This window comes from Notamacropus eugenii, chromosome 4 (genome assembly GCF_028372415.1).
Source record: "Notamacropus eugenii isolate mMacEug1 chromosome 4, mMacEug1.pri_v2, whole genome shotgun sequence".
NCBI classification, from domain to species: domain Eukaryota; kingdom Metazoa; phylum Chordata; class Mammalia; order Diprotodontia; family Macropodidae; genus Notamacropus; species Notamacropus eugenii.
The window spans coordinates 178545452-178568406 of record NC_092875.1 but is presented as its reverse complement, the minus strand read 5'-3'; the positions used below and the strand labels follow the sequence as shown (position 1 = coordinate 178568406).

The following is a 22955-nucleotide window of genomic DNA, read 5'->3' as shown; positions in this document are numbered from 1 at the left end:
CAGAACTTCTCATAAGGAAATTACGGCCCAGTGACTCGCCCAAGGACCTACAAGTAGCAAGCAAAAGCCTGGAGAGCGGACCTAGGTCCGCTCAGTCTTTCCACTAAAACTTGAGTACATTAACATATTAAAGCAGTTCCTGAAGACAAAGATTAAACTGAATTCACTGCTCAGGTTTGTGTTTTGAGGGGAGGAACCAACCTTTGGTCCTTCCACCTTCGGCGACATTTAAGATCCGTGATTTCATCAGTGTGCGACACCCTCCCCACTTTTGTAGACGCTCCTGGTGCCCTGCAAAGTCTTCCTCCCCCCCAAATCATCACCTGGCGGTCAGTGTTCTGGTGCTGAGCGTCCTCGTCTTCATGGGCTGGGCCTCCTGTTTTGCCCAGAGCAATCCCCCAAAGATCAGGCAGTGACAGAAAGGACCGGGACAGGGAGGGGACACCAGAGCCTCCGCCTCCACTCTCCAGGGCCTTGGGCGGGTAGTCACCTCGCCAGGTGCCGCCCCGGAGAAAAGCCTGGCGAGGCCGCCCCCTGACCTGCAAGGCTGCAGCCGCGGGGGTGGCCCAGCTCAGCCGCCGGAGCCGCTCTGATAGGAGGCCCAGGGAGGAGGACATGGAAGGAAGGGGAGGAGGCAGCGGAGCTGCTCGGGAGGGGCGAGGGAGGAGCGCCTGGCTGCCCGAGCGGCGGCGGCGCAGTCCGGGGAGCTGGGCGGGCTGTCGGCTGTCCCGCGGCGGCGGCGGCGGGGGGAGCGGCGTCTCGCGTGTGGGGGTGCGACTGAGCGCGTGTGCCCAGCGCCCAGCATCCAGCACCATGCCCGTACGCCGGCTGGCCTTTTCCCGGCTCCTGCTGCTGCTGCTGCTGCTGCTGAGCGGAGGCAGCGGCTGGGGCTTCGCGGCTTGGGCCCGGGCGGAGGAGGCTGGGGAGCCCCCGGGCACCGAGGGAGCGGACCAGGAGGACCCACATGCCAAGCACCTGTACACGGGCGACATGTTCACCCACGGCATCCAGAGCGCCGCGCACTTCGTCATGTTCTTCGCGCCCTGGTAAACTATCCTCTCCCTCCCTCCCCCGCCCCCACACCCCTCTCTCCTATTTTTCCTGTCCCTTCCCTGCCCACTTATTGCCTCTGCTGCCACCCCAGACTCTCTCCCTCCCCCAGCCCTCGCCGTGGCCCCCAGGATTGCTTAACTTCTCCAGCCCTTTAGCTCCAGTAAATGCCCCAAAGGTCTCTCCAAACCACTGGCTCCAGCCTGCCCGGGAAGAGAAAGAGTTGTTGGGGAGTGGGGAGGGGGTGGGGAGAGAAAGGACTGCAGTCGGACCCCCGAGAAGGCCGGAGGACCCCAGGGCATCGTGGCACTGTGGCAGCCTCGTGGTCCAGACCCGGGGTGGGGGTGGGGGTGGGGGTGGGGGCAGGCACTAGGGTGGGCGAGGCCCGGGCTCAGGGCCTCTACTGTTGACGTGGCACAAGGAGCCCCAGACTTCTGAAAGAGCTGGCGGTCTGAGGAACCCCTGGGGAAGGAGGGAAAGGGAGAACCCCTGCCCTGGGACTCTTAGTTTGTGGGTGTGTGTATGGGGAAGGGAGGCTCAGGAGCTCCTTTACTTAACTTAGCTCCTAAATATCCCTTTACCGTACACCACCTTCCCTTTCTTCTTTACCCTATCCCCCAAGGCCCATGCTTTAACCCTCCCCTCCTACAAATTCGGGTCTCTAACTCCGACTGCCTTCTGAAAGGCTCAGCTTTGACCTAATGGCTTCCTGGTATTAAATGGGACACTTAAAGGAGATGCGGTTTGCTTCCTGGTCGGAGTTTAGGAGTTGAATACACACGGACAGAATTCATGATACGCTTTTATTAGCCCAAGCCACGTTGCAAAGACTTAGTTGCAAATTATTAACCAATATATATTTGTCTTTACGGGTTTGAGGATATTTTGTTTGTTTTGTGGGGTAAGGGAGGAGAGAGAATGGACTGTAAAAGAAGTGTTTTGTATTACTGGCACTTCTAAACCTACCATCCAGAAGTTAAGGAGTAAGAATTATGGAAATTTTCACAGTATCTATTTTATATCTAGTGCCCCAGATTATAGAATTATAGATTTAGATCTAGAAAAGAACCCATACAGACTAGTCCATCCTCCCTTATTTTACACATAAGGATCCTAATGTGTATACATAGAGTTACCTTGCCCAGGACCAACACATTTAAGTATGAGCTGGAATTTAAAATTCAGGTCCTCTGATTCCACAACTAATATTCTGCTCTATCACATCACCCTACTACATTTTTCCTCCCAATGAAACCTTATTGAACCTATCCCTAGTGCAGTAATGAGGTATGATTCCTCATTTTCTTTTCTCTTGTAGTTTAATATAAGGTGTACTAGAAACTGTCTTTTGCCAATTAAATTGAATATTCCCAATGAAATATTTAGTCTTTGTAGATAACTTTAGGATGGTATCATCACTGCTAGGTTCCTACAGTTACTGTGATATCAGATCAATTGTTATGTTATTGAAGTACTAACCACTAAAGGCAAAACTGATGAAAAGATAAAATTCACTTATCAATCAATAGGCCTTTATTGATTACTGTGCAACTGTGCTTAGCGTAGATGAAAGTGAAACAGTCCTTTCTTTTCCCTCAGGGAACTTATATTCTACATTAAGAAGGACCCATACATTTAATATACCCCCAGTATCAACTCCCAAATTTTTACTGTCATAAAAGTTTTAGCAATAAAGACTTTTAGAGAATCTGGGTTCATAGGGGGAGAAAGAACAGCTTCAAACAGCTGGACTGAGGAGGGCATATCTGTGCCAGGGATGGGGAACCATGGCCTCGAGCCTGGCTACATGTCATCCTCTATGTCCTCTTGTGCAGCCCTTTGAATGCAGTCAGATCTTTGATTTGTTCTGTGAAGTTTGGCTTCAGTCACAGCCACGTTTGAGGACCTAGAGGGCCACCTCTGGAACCAATGCCATAGTTGGAATGAATGCCTTTGTGATGGTTCTTCTCATCCTCAAATTTTTTAGTTCTATGCGGACTGAAATTCCTTCAATTAGAAATTAATTCTGCACAGCAAACATCTCTTTTCAAAATGTAAATGCTTCTACTAGACTAGTTATCAGTTATTCAGTGAGAGTTAGCTAGTGGAATTATTTTCTTCTGAAAGCTTAGCTAAGAATATCAATCATGAGGGCCACAGTGGGAAACGCTGGAAAGCTTGACTACTGCTGTGGAAGTTTTCAAAGAAGCAGATTTATGCTTGATTTAAGGAACACCTACCTATTAGAGCTATCCAGGAGTGGGAATGAATGTCCTTGAATAGGCCGGATGACCTCTTGGATATGTTAGAGTGAGAAATCTTTTTCCATTATCAGTTGGACTAGATAGATGTCAGCTGATATCCCTTCCAATGCTTAAATTCTGGTTGGGGAGGGGTAGGAGAGTTTCAATGATAAACTTTGTCCATCTTAATTAATATTTTGCAGATAACCAGGAAAAGGGGGAGAAAAGTTATCTACTTCTTCCCAGGTTCTAAAACTCAGATTAGCAATGTTAGTACTGTAGATGAGTCATGTTATTAAATAAATAGGCTTTTGTGACTTGGGAACTAACTTGGAAAATATTCCAAGTTAAAAATGACCAATTTAGAAATGAACTTTCAAACCCATTTGTAATTTGGGTGCTGTATCTATAGCGTTTTATGGCAAAAAATGAGCCCCACTGATTAAGACATAATACTAGTCTAAGTAAAGTTGTGAAGAACATATGCAGCGTATCGTGATGTGCTGACAGAAGAACATAGCTGTGTTTACATAGTGCAAGTGATAATTTCGTTTAAAACAAATTAATTTTTAACTTGGAATCTTCTTCATCAACAGGCAGCTGGTAAGTAGATGAGAGAAGATCAAATTTGAGGACTTGACACTAAATAATTTATCATCTTTTGTGGCTTTCAGAAATGTGGATATTTCCCCCAAATCAGTCCTGAATATGTTTTTTCTTCTAATTATTTCATTTCAAGTTACCAACAGAGATCTGTGGTTTTTGACAGTAGTGTTAAAAAAAACTTTTATTTAATAATAACAATATATTATTGAGTAGTAATATAAAGATTTGCTCTCAAGAGAGAAAATGCTATACGATAAAACCCCCAAAAGATTTCATTTACAGTAAATTGTGCTTCATTACTCTTCTAAAAATTTGGTATTAGTAAGTTGTTCCTTGAAAAAAACACTTTAAGGATTTAAAGGATTTATTATATGTTGAAAACATAGTGATTTTTTGTGGTTTTATTTTAATCTTTGAGCTCCATAGTGCAAGATGTTACAGCTGTCTGTCCTCCTTTTGGAGACCTTATGCAATGACACTTAGCTTCTCTGTGGCCAGTTCAGCTGGAGAGACTGAACATGGTAATGAAGTCAAGGTCTGGGGACCAGTCCTCATGAGGGTGAGTTAGCTTTGCCCTCTTTTATGATCACAGATGGTTCCTCCAAACTAGCTATCTTGCTGATACTCTTGGTCACAAGAGGAACCACACAGGAGAGTGTGGATAGGGGATTAATGTACATTAATCAGCAACACTACTGGAAAAATAGGATGAACACATTCTCTGGCTAGTACTAGTATAGCAAATCTTTACTTGCATTTCTTCAGAGCAATAGACAGCAAATTTCAGTAGGTGCCATCAGACACAACCCTTTGTCTGAATTATTGCTTAGCAAAAACTTGGCTTTCCCCTATAATCACTTTATTTTTCAAGTTAGTCACTGATACTTTTCCAGGATTTTTATTAAGATGATTGAGTAAAGACCATAAACTTTAAATTGTCAGTAGTTAATAAGCAGTGTATCATTTATCTCTTTATAGGTGTGGACACTGCCAGAGGCTACAGCCAACTTGGAATGACCTGGGAGATAAATACAATAGCATGGACAATGCTAAAGTCTATGTTGCAAAGGTGGATTGCACAGCAGATACTGAGTTGTGCTCTGCACAGGGTGTTAGAGGATATCCCACGTGAGTAGAAGAGGATGTGTGTTGGTGACATTTTTCAATTTTTTTCCATACCCATCTGCTGACTAGATGAAGCTAAATTCTAAGTTAAATCTTTTTGTAATTTCCTTTGTAGTTTTGTAGTTAGTAGATGCTAAATTTAAGCAAGCATTCCACATTGCCAGAGAAAAGTTATTTTTATTGCATCTATTTAAATTTTTTTTGTAATATATTTAAGAAAATGCTTCATTAAATAACCATTGGATTTTCCTTTTGATCGAACATCTCTGAGGCATGAGAAGGGGTCGTGTTTTAAGTTCATCAGCATTATTTTCCCTAAAACAGCGACTTTTCCAATTAGAGAATCAGAGATATAGTACTGGAAGGGTGCCTTTGAAGCCAGTTAGTCCAACCTTCTCACTTTACAGTAAGAAGGTTAAGTGACTTGCCCAGGATCATAGAGGAATTTACATTAAAATCTTTGTGTATGCTCACCATGCAGGGAAACAGTATATTGTAGAATTATGCCTTCCCTTTAAGGCAGGGGTTTTTATCCTTTTTTTGTCGTGGATTCTTCTGGCAATATGGTGAAAACTTATGGACTCCTTAGAATAATGTTTTTAAATGTAGGATTTAAATTACATAGGATTACAAAGGAAGCCAGATATTAAAATAAGATTATAAAAATATTTTTAAAGTTTATAAACTTAGGAAAATAGGTCCACGAATGTACTGTTGGCAGAATTGTGAACTAGTCCAACCTTCCTGGAAAGCAATGTTTCATGTTCCAAATGTCCATGTTCCAAAAGCTATAAAACTGTGCATTCCCTGTAACCCAGTGATGCCACTACTAGAGCTATACTTCTAAAAAGATTTTTAAAAAGTGGACAAAAATATTTATAGTAGCTCTCTTTGTGGTGGCAAAGAATTGGGAACTGAGGGGATGTCCCATCATTTGGATAATGTTCATCAGTGGGGACTGTGTTATATAAGGGAATGGTTGCAGAAAAAAACTGGAAAAGATTTATATGAGCTAATGCAAAGTGAAGTAAGCAGAACCAAGAGTACAATTTACAGTATTGTAAGAATAAGCAAAAAGACTTTAGTAACTTCAGTCAACACAGTGATCCACCACAGTTCTAAAGGACTCATGAGGGAAAATGCTGTCCATCCCCTTATAGAGAACTGATGAACTCAGAGGGCAGATTGAAACATTTTTGTCCTCTTTCTTGCTTTTTATTATTTTTTTTATTTTGGTAGGGACATGGCATATGGAAATTTGTCTTGTATGACTTCATATTCATAATAGGTTTTATATTTCTTGTTGGGGTTGGGGTTGGGGTTGGGGAGAGGTGGAGGGAGAATCTGAAACTGAAAATAAAATAAAATTGAATGGATTTTTAAAAAAAGTTCATGAACTCCAGGTTCAGAACCCTTACTTTAGGAAGTACTGGTTAGGATGTTGTCATCTGATTGGCTGATGAAGTAGATAAAGTGTTAGGAAGATTTGAATTTGAATCCAAGTTTAGACAGCAACCAAGTGACTCTGGACAAGTCAATCTCTCTCTGCTTCAGTTTCTTCTTCTGTAAAATGAGGGGGCCGGACTGGATGCTAGATCCCTTCCAGCTTTAAATCTGTGATCCTGTAATGTTATCAGAGAGCCGTTGACTAATGAAGAAATAGAGACAGTTGTTCATTAGGGATTAGGTTGAGACCAGAATGTCCAAATTTGGCATTTTAATTGTAGTCTCTAGGAACTAAAAGTCTCTTGTAAGTTACTTGCTAATCTGAGAACTGTAGTAACAGTTAGATGTATGAGTTCAGTGATGGCAAATTGAATTGTCTAACCTGCTTTTAATTTATCGTAAGATTGGAGAAAGGCATAGGGAGACACAAATGGCATACGGTTTGATCAAAGTTATATAAGTGCTAACTTTATTTTAGAAAGAGCTTTTTTAAAAATAGATTTTAGCAATTTTATGTGAAAGAAAAAAGCAAAACAGGTTAGGGCATCAGCTTTCCTCTGGGCACAAAATGGACAGAAAGATTCCAGCACTTATTCTTACAGTCTGCCAGTGATCTAATCCTTCATCTCACCCTCATTTTTTCACTTAAATTTCACATAAATATTAAATTAATTGCCTACTTCAGCTAATGTATTCATATTCCTTCAAGCTCTTTTTATCTTTGTTTTGAGATTAATAGGTAGTAAGCATTTTAAACTAGGAATTTTGATTTCTGTTCATATTGGCCACTTAAAATTCCTGTATTGCACAGCTGGCACTTACTAATATGACATGACAGCCAGTTATAACTTGTTTTCTAATCTTTAAAAACTGAACATATTCTAGACAGTATTTTTTTTTAATCCAGTAATCCCTTGTCTTCACCAGTGTCAACTTCTCTTAATGAGTTTTATTTATAATAAATTTCTTTCTCACCCTACAAAATAGTAGCATGGTTGTAATCAGCAACTGTCCCTAAAGTTATATTAGTTTAGTTTCATGGTCTCAAATCTGTTGCTTATTACTACAGGAACTGTCCCTCTAATTCGACTAAATCCCTTCAGGATCAAATGCATCTGGTAGAAATGAGACTTCTTTTATGTGATAAAGTACACTGCAGAATGAAAGGAAGCAAATCTCTTAGATGATCTATAGTGTTGGGGTTGTCTTTCAGCAAGACAGCACAAACAATTCAGTGAGCAGTTTTGCTGCTAAAGGCAGTTTTGTTACATGTATTCAAGATTTATGCTTTGGAAAACTAGCTGAATCTCTGATCTCAGGGTAAGTATTTAGAAAATGAATTCACCGCAGCCTGATGCAACTGTTTGTGACTTCTGCTAATGAAATAGCAGATAGCTGACCTGTTATGAACAGCAGTTGATGTTTTTAGACCAATTTTGAAAATCATATCTAAACCTAGGAAGTTGAGCTTTTCAGTTTCAGTTTTGAAACGTAAACTTAGAAATATTCTGCCAAATGAAAATTGGTACCTTAGACTTTAGGTCTACACAAAAGTTCAGCCTTCTTATTTTTATTTGGGATGCTTGAATGAGATATAGGTTATGTCTTTAAAGTTGAGAATTGTATAAATAAAAAAATTTCCTTAGCTATCCAACTTTTTGCTTTTTGTTTCCTTTAAAACTTTATTAGAAATTTGACATCAGAGTTTATTTTTTAAAAATAATTAGAAAACATACTTGGTCCTCAGGAAGAAAATGCAGCATCTTGAAGTGATTCGAAGTGGTTTTGAAAATATATACATATTTACTATTTCTTTATCTGTTCCTTTTTTTTTTTTTTTTTTTAACTTTCAGCTTAAAGTTTTTCAAACCAGGTCAAGAAGCTGTGAAATACCAGGGTCCCAGGGATTTCCAGACTTTGGAAAATTGGATGCTGCAGACACTAAATGAAGAGCCAGCTGTAAGTATATAAGAAACTTTTCTTTCCTCATCTGTCAAATTAATAGTGTTCCTATATAAGGAGTTAGTTTTTGTTTTCCAGTAGGAAAATAATTTTACTAAATTATTTTCCTGAATAGTAATGAAACTGGTCAGTAAATTTAGATGGATAATTATCCTAGGATCATAGATTTAGAGTGGGAAGGAACCTTAGTAGTTCTCTAATATTAAGCCCTCCACTCTTTTTTTTTTTTTTAAACCTAAAGAAACTGATGCTCAGCAATGTTAATTGACTGGCCCAAGCTCACACAGGTAGTAAGTAGCAGAGAGGAATTCTGAATCTAGATTCTGTGACTTCAACTCCAATATGATATATACTGTACAATGCCACTTCTCAAAATGTATAAGCCACCTTTGTTTTCATTTAAAAGTCACTGATCTTGTAAATAAGCAAATCATATTATAACATATTGTAAACTAACAATCCTAGCTCTCGGCAAAAATTGAATTCTGTGAAGACTTCTGAATCTCTCTGCTATCCAGTATGAAAAAGTATTGTCATAGGAATCTCAAGTAGGGACTGCTTTATGGAATTAATATTTTCTCCCATTCTTCTCCTTCCTGACTCATAGTCTTCTTTGCTGATAAGCTAATCCAACCTAATCTATTATTACTTGAATAGCTCTTCCCTACGATACCCTGTGCTAAGCCTTTCATAATCTGATTATTACAGAAATTCATACAGTGATAGAGTTAGGAGAGACCTTAGAAACCATCTTTTCCTACCCCATCATTTTATAGATGAGGAAATTGAGGGTTAAAACTCATAAAAATCATAGTCTTTTAGAGCTGGAAAGGTAACATAGAAGTCATCCACTCCAATTCATATTTGAAATATGTATTCCCTCTTCAACATGCAGTAATTACTCTTTATACAGAATAAAAACCCTGTAATTTTCCCTAAAATATTACAGTTGAGTTATAGAACATGCATAAAGAAATATACACTGATTATTTGAAAAATCTACATGGTCCTCCCACCCTTGCTTTTTTGCATTAACATGCAGAGTTATAAATTTATTATCGTCCACAAGTCCGTATTAAGTGTATTGCCATTTGGTATGTGCTCTTTGGGCATTGGATAAAATAAGACCTACATGAGGGCAAGTAAACAAGTTTCTTTTTAGTTAAATTGGTGAGATACTAGGAAGATAATCTATGTTTATATTAAACATCTCCATAGGATGACGCCATCAGGACTTAGACTAAAATTTGAATTTAAACAAAGCTGAGTGCTTTCTTTTAACAGATAACTTTCAAATGTATGACTCACTATTTGGCAGATGCTCAGTTTTCTCTTAGAGGCCCTGTAATTTGTTGTATTCCATATGATGCCTCCAATAAAATGAAAATCTTTGGTGTGGCATTCAGTTTGCTGTAGTAATTGTACTCATCAAGAGATTCATTGGGCACCATATACAGTACACACAGATGTAATGAAAGTAATTCCTTCAATGCTGTGTGGTGGAGAACAGATATAACTTGTCAAACTTAAACCAGTTTTAGACTATTTAAAAAAAAAACAACAAAAAAACTCTACCTTAACTACTGGTGAGTAAATTTATATCTTAGTTGTAGCCAAATTTTGATATTGTCAAGTGTAACTTTCACGTAGCTTTGAACTTTGAATGATGTATTTTATGAAAAATATCCTTGTTCTTCTTTAAAGTGACTTATTTTGAAGTGAAATTAAAATCTTTAAAATAAACATTTTTAGTATTAGAGGGAGATTGATAAATCTAAAAGCCAGTCAGTCTTTAACTCAAAGTACCTTAGAAACCAGAAGCTATTATTAGCTTCTTAAAAAAGAAAACGAAACACCTCTGTTCTTCTTTGTCCAAACTTGAGAACTGGGGACAATTCATAGAAATAATTAATATAAAACTCTTAAGCCATGCTCTTTTTTTCTTTTTCCTGTTCTCAATAATGCCTAACAATTTTTAGGTTCACATATTATATCTCATTTAATACACAAGTTGAAGCACTCATTTTGATATAGTATCTTTTAAAAATTAAGTGTGGTGTTGTTTTCATCAGTATCTTGAAGTAGTATAATTCATAATGATGTATTTTTGGCCATTAAAATTTCTTGAGTGTTATGGTGTGACAGTGGCTACTTTGCTGCTTGCCAAAGGGCACAGATACTAAGCCTCCAAATGGCATTTAAAAATTTGTAGTCCTCTGGATTTTGTGTTGTGAATAACTTGTGTAGCACGGGACATCATTTGATTGCAATTCAATCTGGTATTTGAGCATTACCTTTTTAGGCATGCTTTTGTGTGCCTGTAGCACTTGGAATGGTATGAAAAGCTAGCACATTTTGCATTATTTATCTATTAGGATTTTTTAAAAAGATTAACTGTGAAGTCATTATATGTGATATATGAAAAGATTATATGTGAAGTTCTTTGTACTCATAAATAAGCACTATCCATAGTCATCCATGTAGATACCTAGGGTGGCATTTGAGAATGGACCTGTCATGAAGGTTTAATTACTGAAACACCCAAAATAGTTCATGAGGGGGACAAATGACATGAATTACAAGGATGGCATAATAGCAAGTTATCAATACAGTGTAGTTAAAGAAGTGGATCTCCAGAGAAGTTATAGTTAGATTGTACCTACAAGATTTCATTGTCTTTACTATTTATTATGTAGACAACTCTAATTACTTTGTTGCTGCTTAATAGGCACCAGAGCCTGAACCAGAATTGCCAATAGCCCCAGAACTCAAGCAGGGACTGTATGAGCTCTCGGCAGCCAACTTCAAACTACATGTTGCAGAAGGTAATGTGTGCATGTGTTCTCTTCACATTTGTGGGCATCCAGGGTCTGAGGAGTGCTGAGTAGAATGTATGATGGAATTCATCCCTTTGAACTATCTGCCAGAGGTGAGATATCACGAGTTCCTCTGCTCAGTTTGACTCTTTGGAAGATTTCTGAAAAGCGCAGATACTACTCTCCTCTCTTCCCCCTCCCCATCCATCCCAGTCCCCCACCTCTCACTCCTTCCATTTAAGCTCCCTATCTATAGTTACTCTGCACATATGAGAGTGCAAGGAGGATGGTGTTAGCCAAGAACATGCTTAATCTGTGTGCTTGGTAATCCATCCTTACATCACCAAAAGATGAACAAATTGTCTTTAGTAACATTTAGTTGGAAGCAGATCACACTTTGCTGACCTGTGATAAAAATGTGACTTTTATTCTTTTGTTTAGACACACAAGTTTTTATATGTTGTGTGAAATTTATGAGTGAAATAGTTTATCTTTGCATATACATATGCAAAGATATGTGCACATACACATTTTATCAAAATGTCTGGTATTTTTATTATACAAGCATCTTTTGCCTTATAGATGTATTTTGGCAAAGGTGGCTGCAAAGACAGTTTTTCCAAAATAAACCCTGTTTTTCCCATTGACTTCCATGATAAAGTAAATGTTACCCTGGTGACAGAAATCCTCATGAAGATATAATTAAAAATTTTTGATGACCAAAGGCTAACATTGTAATTTCCAGTTAAAATTAATTAACCCCCAGTCTGATGTTGGTTAAATATTATGGGATGTTCAATTTCTGTACAGTTGGTATAGAAAGTTACTAAATCTGCAGTGTCAGTTTATATAATGAATAGAAAAAGATTCACAGCAGCTTTCCCTCCCTCCCTGCCCCTCCCTACAATTGTTCCTCAATACGGGTTATTTGAGTATAAGATTAGACTTTTGTGAATCCTATCCAGTGGAATTTTTGTTATTGTAGCATCAAAAAGATCTCATTATTACTTGATACATTGTATGTGAAAAAGGTCCTATAACCATGATGTACTATATAATTTAGTAGCTCATTATTTTTGAACAGTCTTGCTGTAAAGGTGGTCTACATCATTATTCAGGGAGAGTGTTACTAACAGAGAGGCTCTCTGGTGTTTTGAGTACTAGGTTTTGTGTTAGTGCAGATGGCTCTTGATATTTATTTCTCAATAAAGGTCTTATTAATTTTGTAGACATCCTTTTTCTGTTTGCTTTTATAATTTTACACCTTATCATCAGTATAAAAATAGAAGTCACTGAATTCATTTGCCAGGATAAACTGTCTGGATAAGCTTTACAGTGTCAGCCTTGAGGATTAATGATAGATGCTCTTTTATTAAAAGTGTGTTTCCCAGTTTTCTTCCTCATTGATGATCTTAAAATGATACCTCATTCAGTGAGTAGAAGGATAGAGTATTTCTATACCAGGACTAAGAAGCATATTTTAAACTTTTAGTAATTTATTTTTCCTACTCATAGCTTAACATCCTTTTAAGAGCAAGCCTGACAGTTTAATTCCTGGACTGATGAGCTCAGCAGAACCTAGATTACAATATTCCATTTTAAAAACCACTTATAAGTTTATTTATACTTTTCCTGGCTGAAGGAGTGATAGTCACTTTACATATTCTGCCTTCTATTATTAGAATTACAGTAAATTTAGAGGTTTATTAAATATCAGGATGGTGTAATGGTAATTTAAATGGAAATATCTTCCCTATCCATTAAGAGGCCCATGTGACCTGCCTGGGTCACATGGAAATCTGAGTCACGTGGAGCCTGTGGCGGGAGGAATTTGCTGAATAGGCAGAGCAGGAAGTGAGTCAGAGCTGGGAAAGAGAGCAGGCAGAAACTAATGTGAGTGGAAGAGCTTGTTTGTGATTTGTTTAAGGGAACTGGTTTGTGGGAAGGCTTGGGGCTGGTAGTGTTCCCTGCATTGTTATTGTGTATAGATTTCTTTGTTGCTATGATGGATTTGGTTTTCTGGTGTCTGAATAAATGTTTTGGTTCTGTTTTCCATGTGGAGAATCTATTACATTCTGCAATTCAAAATTGTGCTGGCATATTCATAGCTGCCGTAGGCACTGCGAATATTGCATTGGCACTACAGATGGTTGTCTTTAGCTTTAACTAAATTTATTATTACATAAATTAAAGGTTTAAATTGCTCCCTTCCCCCCACTTCTCCCTAATTTCTTGACATTCTGTTAAAGGCAACCACTTTATCAAATTCTTTGCCCCATGGTGTGGCCATTGTAAGGCTTTGGCTCCAACCTGGGAACAGCTGGCTTCAAGTCTTGAACATTCAGAAGCTGTCAAGATTGGCAAGGTAGGTGAAAGCTCTTCTTAAACTGAAGATATCCCTCTTTTGGCAGGATTAATTAAGCAAAGTAGCATATTATTCATTTTATGTACTGCGAGTCACTGACTTGATTTATTTAACATCTAGTGTATCTGTCACCTGATAATTCACTGTAACAGATAATGATGTGCTGGTCAACTTACGGGTTTTTTCCACAATGTACAGATAAATTATGGCTACTGCTGCTTTGTTTAATTGGAAGACTTGGACAATTCTGAATGGCGAAGACCTAATTATCCTTCCAAGGAGACATAGCTCCTTTGATGGACTTGGATACTTCCCACGTTTGATCTCATCCAGGAGATGAGGTTTAATAATTGATTTAAGAACTTGATGGGAGTTCAGAAGGACTTTCTGAATTATGAACACTGTATTTTTTCTTGTTCAACTTTTCATTGAGAAGTAAGAAAGAGGTATGCAGCTTCTTCTGGAAAATCTTGGGCTCCAAAGGAACTTCAGGGTAGTTAAACGATTTTTATCCAACTTGAGTTTTCTGTTTGTATTTTCATGTGAATTTTATTTTTATTTTAAAATTGATACTACATTTTTCTTTACTACTATTTAGAAACATAATCAGCTATGGAGATTGGTTTGTATGCATGAGTAATACTGACTTCTGCAGAGCAAATTACCCATTTGATATGCTGGCCCATTTTTATTTACTGAGAACTAACTGGATATTTTTTCCTTTGGCATTTATAGGTCTAAAATACACTGAAACTTATTTTTAGTTTAGCCCTTTAAATGACTCATTGTGGATGATTATAAAATGCAGATGTTAATGACATGTGAAGATGTAAGACAAATACAAAAAAATCCCCTCTTTGTACCACGTTCTTTCTACCCCTAGAATTCATACTTACAAAATTAAACAAAAACTCTTTGTTGGTGAAGAACTTTCTAGCTCTTTAGATGAAAACTGTCTTTTATCACTGATCAATATACTTTGAAACAACTAAACATGAGATTTTAACTTATCTAATCAGTGATATTTAACAGGCTATAATTTATCTAATATATACTAATGATATAGGCATTCATTTGGAAGAGTTTTTTCTCAAAATACTATGTTCATGCTGCATATTACAAATTTATTGCTTTCATATTTGTTGTGTGTATTGGGGGGCTTTATGAGCTTGATTTTCTTTATTAAAGATATTTCTATTTAATTCCTTCTGCCTGCTTAAAATAATCTAAAATCAACTTTATCCCATTTATTCAGTCTTTGTGATTGCATATCATAAGAAGCAGAATGTCGCTTTGGACAAAATAACTAAAGATTTAAAATGACATACAAGTATAATCTTTATAACACTGAATGAAGCCTTTAGTTCATGGCGTGTGTCCATTCCATTCTCAAATATTTGGATCTCATATGTAGCCTTGAAGAGTGACTGGAAAACACTGCATGAGACTTGTAACTCCATTACTGATGAACTTAACTAATAGAATTAAGGACTCTATAGTATTCCACAAAAGAGTCCCTCTCAAGAGTAGAGTTTGAATTTTGAGAAATCATTCAACATTTTACTTTCAGGTACCTAATGTGTGACATTCTACTTAGTGATAAAATTAATGCTGGACTTCAATTTGCATTTTAGGTTGACTGTACACAACATTATGAGCTTTGCTCTGGAAATCAAGTACGTGGCTATCCCACACTTCTGTGGTTTAGGAATGGTGAAAAGGTGAGACTTCATCATGTTAAAGTTCAGATCCTGATTTGAACTGGGGATGAGTGTGTAAGGGGCCAAAGAGCTGCAAGAGAGTTAGGAATCTTAGTTGGGCACTGGTCTGAAAGACTATGTATATTGGACAAATGAAAAAATGAAAAATTATTTTGGGTATGTGGGAAGTAAAGCTTTCCCATTCAACTGTCAGTTCTAGTAATATTTTGAAATATTTAAAGTAGTTTGGTTTCTAGTGCAGTTACATGGTGACTGCTTCTGACCACAGTTTTGGTGGTATTGGTTATAGTAAGGTCCTTGCAGATCTGATGTCCATGATTTGTCCCTGGTTTATCTTTAAATTACTTTGAAAGGTATACCCATCAGCATGAAGGAATTCGGCAGGATTTTACCAGTTTTATGACTTGTATACAACTCACCAAAGGAAAGAAAAATATTGTTGAGGTCTAAAGGCACAGCCAAAATAATAAACTCTTGATTACATACCTTATATTTTTATTTTTCAAAATGCAAGGGATTTTATTACTAAGAGTGAGCCTTCAATTGAACTGTTAAGACTTGATTAATTAAATCCTCCAAGACTTGATTATTTAAATAAAATTGACTCAATAAATGTTTGTGTAATATGTCATTGTGTGTAGATTGACCAGTACAAAGGAAAAAGGGATTTGGATTCTCTAAAAGAATATGTGGAGTTGCAGCTACGGAGTGTTGTAGGGGAAGCCTCAGAAGCTCTTGAGGCTGCTGAGGCCCCAGAACTCGCTGCAGAACCTGAGGTAGGTGCCACAGAACAATGCATGGGAAACTCCATTCTGCCCCTATACAGCACTTCCCCTCAACCTTTTGGATAAAAACGTAATTTAGTGATCTGGAAAGAATAAATATGGTCATCAGCTATACTAAAATTAAACACCAATAACTTTGTTCAACTGATTGTACATATTTGAGTGGTAAATGTATCAGTTAAAAGCCTTTGTTTTAAAAACTTGGTAAGTCATGGAGAAAAAATATTGAGGATTCTCCATTTTTATGTACTAGGTTTAGGGGATAAATGTATTTTCAGGATATTTGTAATCTCAGGCTAATTTTCATCATTCAGCCTCACAAAGCAGCAGTGTTCTGGAGATAGCGACATGTGAAATAAATTTCCACCTGAAAATTTGTTAGGAGCAAGATAAAATGCAGTAGGAATTAGTGGTATCTTCATTCTCACCTGGGTTGTAAACTATAAGTTTGCACACAGGACACATTTTTCCATCAAAATAGTGCAGCATAAAATAATAATGATAATTCTAATGAAAGCTGAGATTTACATAACCAGTGCCAGGCACTGTGCTAAGCACCTCATACAAATATTAACAAAGAAATCCTTTGTAGCTCATAAAATTCTTGAAGTAGATAGTAACACTGTTGCCATTGTACCTAACCACTATTTTAACATTATTTCTATGATAAAATGTATTTCAGTCTTCAGTTGTGTTTCAGGAACATTTCTTCATCTTTCCCAACATGGAAAACAGGGAAACTCTCTTTGTTGGAGGGAAGGGTAGGAGATAAAACTAGGTTCTGAAAGCTTTAAATCTCCATATTTGCATCAGGTAAAAGTACCTGCCTAGGTCGTTCTAAATTAAGAAACAAAGGGCAGTTTCCCCTTAGGCTTTCTTGCTCCCCTTTCATAGATGAAGGGTTAATAAGCTGAGGACTGCCTGTATCTTAGTTTAAAATTGGCATCTTGGTTTGAGAAATAAACAGATGATCTTGCAATTGTGACCACATATATTAGATGAGTATGTGTCATGTTGGCTATGAAAAGTCATCCTTAACTGTGTATAATTATATACTATTAATATTTTCACTAAATACAGAACTCTTTTTATTTAGAAAGTTTTCCACATGTTTAAGTGGGTTGTTCAGTGAGTGACTTAATATTTATGGACTTTAAAAAATATGGTGGTGTTTCACATTGGTTCCAACTTGGCAGTTCTTTATTTCAGAATCTTTTCAGTTTTCCACAAAGCTTCTGCTTTAGCTACCAACATTAATACAGAAATATATTACTCATTTCCAGACTCAAAACAGAACAGCCTATTGCATTTTAGCTTGAATCCACATGCTGTGTTATCCCTTTTGCCCTCCTGGGGGAAACTGAAGACCTGTTTTAGAAGTATCTTGAAGTAATCCTTGATACAAGTCTTGTCTAGAGAGAGTCACTGTAAAATAAACTCACTTACAGCCATTTTTACTTAGATGCTCTAGCCAAAGCTTAAAATAACTAGTATATTTTTATGGAGGCAATTTGCTGGTAGATACAATTTGTTTTTCTGAGCATTTTGGTCCACATCTCCTGTGGTTATATGCCTCAAAATATGTGAGTTATTCTTAAAGAAAGAGTAGCATTTCTCAGATTGAGTTCTTGTGAATTCAGAAGTGAAAAAGAAGCCTGTTTTCCCTTTAGCCAACATACTATGTATGGAGGAATTGTGCTTTGTGTGGTGAAAAGGAAGGCACATGGATGTTCTCAGAGCCATTGAGAAGGCAGAGGTAACCTGAGCTTAAGGAAGAAAAAGGCATCCTATGAAATATAAAAAAGTAGCTTCTGCTATTCACCGAAAAGATGACAATGATAATAATAACCACGCTTGTATTTTGCCTTGAAGTTTAGCAGCCACTTTGCAATCATCTTACTTCAGAACCTCACGACAACTCCAAAGATGCTTCCAACTTTTTGGCAAAACATTCTGGCTTTTAGATTTTAGAGACAAACTCAGGTTCTGTAGCTGCTCCAAAACCAGTCCAGTTTCACTTGGTGCCAGGCATAGGGGAACACCTTTATGGCTGTTTTCCTTCTAGTGTTTGTCACGCTGTTGGGGCAACCATTTGGAACAGTCTAGGTTTGCTGTTTAGAAGAGAGGTCCTTTCTTAATATCTCCTGTTCCTGGATCCTGTATGAACTGTAGTAGTACAAGAATTCTTACCCTAAGGATGCTACTAAATGACTTTTTACTCACTGTGTGTGTTTGGTGTGAGATGTAAGCTTTGGTGTGAGATGTAAGCTGTGGGTACCTATATTTTTATACCATTCAAGGAGTAAGAAGGTAGCAAATTGTATGAATCATCCTATTTATGTTTTTAAAAGTTAATTAATAACTGCCATACTCTGATAAAGGATTTTTGCTTTGCATGGTTTCCTTTGATAGAGTGCTGTGCTCTCTCTCTCCGAAAAGGACTTTGATGACACAATTGCTGAAGGAATAACTTTTGTCAAGTTTTATGCTCCATGGTAAGCAGCTATAAATGAATTTCATTAGGAATTAAGTGCTAGAATACTGGAACATATTTTTCAATTCATCTGTCAGCACTTTAGACTCATATAGGTAAATTTTGTCCCACGTGTTGCATAGTTTATAGGGAGCTTTGATCTTGATGTGCTTAGGATCTGCTTCTGCTACTGCTAATAAGGGGATGTTATAATCTTATGTGACTGATAGAGAAAACAACAAAATTGGGAGGAGATGTAATTGAGTGCTTTTTATGTTCATCCTTCTAGCTTTGAGATGAAGCTTGGTGTAATACATAGAACTAGCCTCAGAGGCAGGAAGACCTGGCTCCAAGTATTTGCTAGCTGTGTGACCCACGGCAAATGTCTTAGCCTGTCAGTGCCCCTAAACAAATCTCTAAGTCTGTAAGTTGCAGAGCAGTTGCTGATCTGTGTTGGTAGAATGTCCTTCCCAGAAACTGCCTAGACCAATGGGATCACAAAGCCAAACCAAAACAAATTGGGTTAAAAAGTCATAGTACTGTCAAGTACAATTTACAGCTTTCAGGTATACCCAGCTAGATAATTTTGATTGACAAAATAAAAATCAGTGCAGGATGTAATTTTGATTGAATTAGGTTCATCTTTGGAATTCCTTGAAGTTCTTGGGAGATTTTTTTAAAAATTATATTTGCTAAGGGGGAGAGTTAGGGAAGAGTAAGGGAAAAGAAATGATGTGAAAAGTACAGGTGTAGCCCTAGAGAGAATTTAAAGACTTACAATTTTCTCAGCCTAACTTGATTATGCTATGCAAAAGAAATGAGCTGCACGGGCAAAAAAATTAATTTCAAGTGACTCTTGAATCCAGAATGTTTAAAATAGATATTTATCCTATTCCTAGGTGTGGTCACTGTAAGAATCTGGCTCCTACATGGGAGAACCTCTCCAAAAAGGAATTCCCTGGCTTGACAGGAGTCAAGATAGCAAAAGTAGATTGTACTGTCGAACGAGCTATTTGTAGCAAATATTCGGTAAGTATAAGTAGTTTAAAGCTTTTCACATAAATCTAGACATTGATGTCTTGAAATTTGAAGAAAGCCAGATGATTTTATCCTCAGTTTACTCACTTCCCTTACTTAGGAAATTCTGGGCCCAGCACACTTCAGATACACTATTTCTCTTTGAAAATCTTCCTTTTTTTGTTCTTTCTCCTCTTAGATAGGAGATTTTCCCTAAAAATCAAAAGAAGCTTTAAAAAGAAAAGCCATTGTGTATAGCTTTACCTCCATTAAAAAATGGGAGGAAATTTCTTCATATGTGTTTTTTGTAGTTTTAAGAAGAGTATGTCTAAGACTTTTCAGAAGAGTCCCAGATTATTTTAATTGTTACCAATTGTTACTAAATTCTTACCACCAAGGGTTACCAAATGTGAGCGATGTTAGATTGTGGTGCCACCTATGGGACTATATTGTATGTTTCATCAATTCCTTTTTTTTCTGCTAGATTTCATCAATATCTTTGTTATAGTTATAGCTTTGCTTAGTTCTCAGATTATTCAAAATTTACATATATTTAGATGAATGCTTGTACAAAATCGTGACACTCTGATAGTTTATTCTTCAAGACTGTTACAACTAATAAGACGACATGTCCATCAATAAATCTAAGCCCAATGTAAGGGATTATTTATTTACGGGGGATCTCTGGCTTATGAAAACTTTATCCAGTTAGGGAGAAGACTTAGAGTGAACGTGACATTTGTCTTTGATTTTTTTGGAAGGGCTATTAATTGGAAGAGGGATTAAGCTTGTTCTACTTGGCCCTAGAGGGCAAAATGAGGACCAATGGGTAGGAATTGTAGAAAGGCAGATTTCCATGTGATGAAAGGAGAAACAGTTAGAGCTATCCAGCAGAAGAATGGGTTGCCTGGGAAGGTAATGGGCTTCCCCCACGGAAAAAGCTAGATGTCCACTTCATTGAATGGGTTGTGGGAATGAGGTCTTGATCAGGGATGAGTTGAGTTTGGTGGCCCCTGGGGTCCCTTCCAAATCTGAGATTTATTAGGACATCCAATAAGATACATTTATTCCTTACAAAATAATAGATCCTGTTTTCTTTAACACACTTTTGTTGTAAGAAAAACCTCTGTTAGCAGTTTTTAAAAAATCTCTAAATTGCAAATAAAAGTTTCATAATTATAATTTTTTCCATTTTCTGACTGATGGACATTACCAAACAACTGTACAGCAGAACTCATTAGACATGCCTAAAGAGTAAGTGATGGGACATAAAAGTTGTATTCTTTAGGATGAGTTATTGCCTTCTCTTTAATGGTCCTTTAAATTCAATAGTGAGTAAACATTTCCACCCCTCTGGTTTTTGAAGATGTCTGTTAAGATTTGCTTTATTTTAAAAATTAAAGAACTTCTTTAGATTCTGACCATAAAGAAGATTCATCTAATTTGAACGTAATTGGCTAGTTTAGGAAGTGATTTGTGTATGATTGAAAATACTTGTTTTAAAACATGCATTTCTGTGTTTTACATCTTTAAAGGTACGAGGCTACCCAACATTGCTGTTCTTCCGTGCAGGAGAAAAAATTACTGAACACAATGGAGCTAGGGACCTTGAAACATTACACAACTTTGTTTTGCGACAGGCAAAAGATGAACTGTAGAATCTCCTTTGGGAGTCATTTCCCTGACTGTTCTCCTATGCTCAACTTGTAGGAGTTAATCCATGTTAATGTCACTGGATCTCCAATGGTGGTTATTTGGAAAACTGAATGTACTAAATTTGTTATATCTTACGTGTGTGCGCGTGTTTTTTAAGCCAGCACACTGTACTGATTCTTTATTAGGTTTATCTGGGTAACTATCTAACAAATAGTCACTGTGCAAACTGAATAATTTCAGTGGCAGTAGAGCAATAACTGCCCTTTGACCTCCTTTGATGAAATTCATATGGTTTCCTTTAAGACATAAATAGAAGTGAGGAAAATCAAATTAAGGGAATCAGCAGACTATTTTTGGCATTAGGATGATCTTGGTCAAAAGCAGCTGCCAAAGTATAGTTTGTGAATTGCTCACAGTTGCTAGAAAGGTGGGAACCTGTAGAACTCCTGTTGTTGTCTTTAAAAGTAAAACTCACCACTTATTAATTAGACTTTTGGTAACTCATTTGAAAAAGAGTTTAAAAATCAAACTCCCACTTTTGGAAGATCCTGAAATGCCACCACCATGGGATTCTCGTTTCTGTTCCTGTTTCATCATGGGAGGTTAGCCAAAATACAAGTGATGGTACTTTTAACCTGTGCCTGAGTAAGATTATGTGATACCATAATTATACGTGTGTATGTGTCTCTCTACATGTCATGTGAATTGTTACTTGAGATTCTCTCATTTGTTCCTGATGGGGCAAAAATCACACTGCTTCATTTCTCTTTACTTGAAGCTGGAGTATTCTCAAACTTTAAAGTTTGGTTATTCTACTCATAGAGGAGTAGGAGAGGTATCAAAGAGCCTTTTTTTTAAAAGTATCTTTAAAGCTCTCCTAAACTTGGAAAAAGGCTATTTTAGGAAACTTTGAAAGTAGCCCTGAGTATATTCTATTAATAAATTTTTTAATTCCTTAATGAAGATTCAGATTATACTCTTCACCTGAAAAAAGTAAGAAGTAGGGGGGCCTATTGTTTGATCATTCAACTAAGTGTGATCATAAGGACATGAAATACTGCTGCAGGGTTCTTAAATGCAGAACCGTTGCTAGGATAAGCTGACCAGGGCTTTGTTACAGGGCACTGAAATTTAAAGGGCACAAAAATTTAACACATCTACTTAAGCTAGATGCTGCTGTAATATTTGCTTCCTCCTGCTCAATTAAATTCATTTAATTATATGTATTATTTTTCACACTGAATTCGCAAAGTTGATTTGAGGGCTCATTTTGTACTTTGTCCTAAACACACATTTTGTGCTTCTTGCCCCGTGGGCCAAAAATTGCTAGTTACAGCTCTAACTGTAACCTCTCCAAATTCTTCCTAAAAATTAAGTGATCCTTTAAGAAATTTAATTGGAATATGGATACTTTGTATTGCCTTGAAAGATGACTCTATGATGTTCAAGTATGCTTTTCTCTAATCCCTCCCCCCAAGCCCCTTGTGACCAGAACCAAAGAATTGGTGGTATGTGTGTAAGTCTTTTTGGAAATAAGCAGCTCCATGACTAAATTCATTGAAGTTGTTTCTCTTGTGTTATTTGCCATGAAATTAATTACATCTTGATTAGCCACCTTGTTTCCAGTTCCCTTTTAAAAATTCTTCTTCCCTGTCATCCTAACTTCCCCCCATTTACCAGTTTTTCCCTT

General features: G+C 37.3%; 1 protein-coding gene across 1 annotated transcript; it reads left to right on the top strand.

Annotated features, from left to right (window-relative positions):
• The first annotated feature begins 518 nt into the window (after nucleotides 1-518).
• Nucleotides 519-22827, top strand: TXNDC5 (thioredoxin domain containing 5). The gene is made up of 10 exons (XM_072603770.1): nucleotides 519-1046; nucleotides 4878-5027; nucleotides 8324-8429; nucleotides 11161-11257; nucleotides 13498-13613; nucleotides 15248-15334; nucleotides 15976-16110; nucleotides 18532-18614; nucleotides 19492-19621; nucleotides 21145-22827. Exons 1-10 carry the CDS (start codon nucleotides 616-618, stop codon nucleotides 21265-21267), a joined length of 1458 nt encoding a protein of 485 aa, XP_072459871.1. The 5' UTR covers nucleotides 519-615; the 3' UTR covers nucleotides 21268-22827.
• Nucleotides 22828-22955: the final 128 nt, after the last annotated feature.

Coding starts and splice junctions, on each gene's coding strand:
- TXNDC5 (XM_072603770.1), top strand. CDS start 616: ATGGAAGGAAGGGGAGGAGGCAGCGGAGCTGCTCGGGAGGGGCGAGGG. Junction 1,047..4,877: donor GTCATGTTCTTCGCGCCCTG/GTAAACTATCCT, acceptor ATCTCTTTATAG/GTGTGGACACTGCCAGAGGC. Junction 19,622..21,144: donor CTATTTGTAGCAAATATTCG/GTAAGTATAAGT, acceptor ACATCTTTAAAG/GTACGAGGCTACCCAACATT.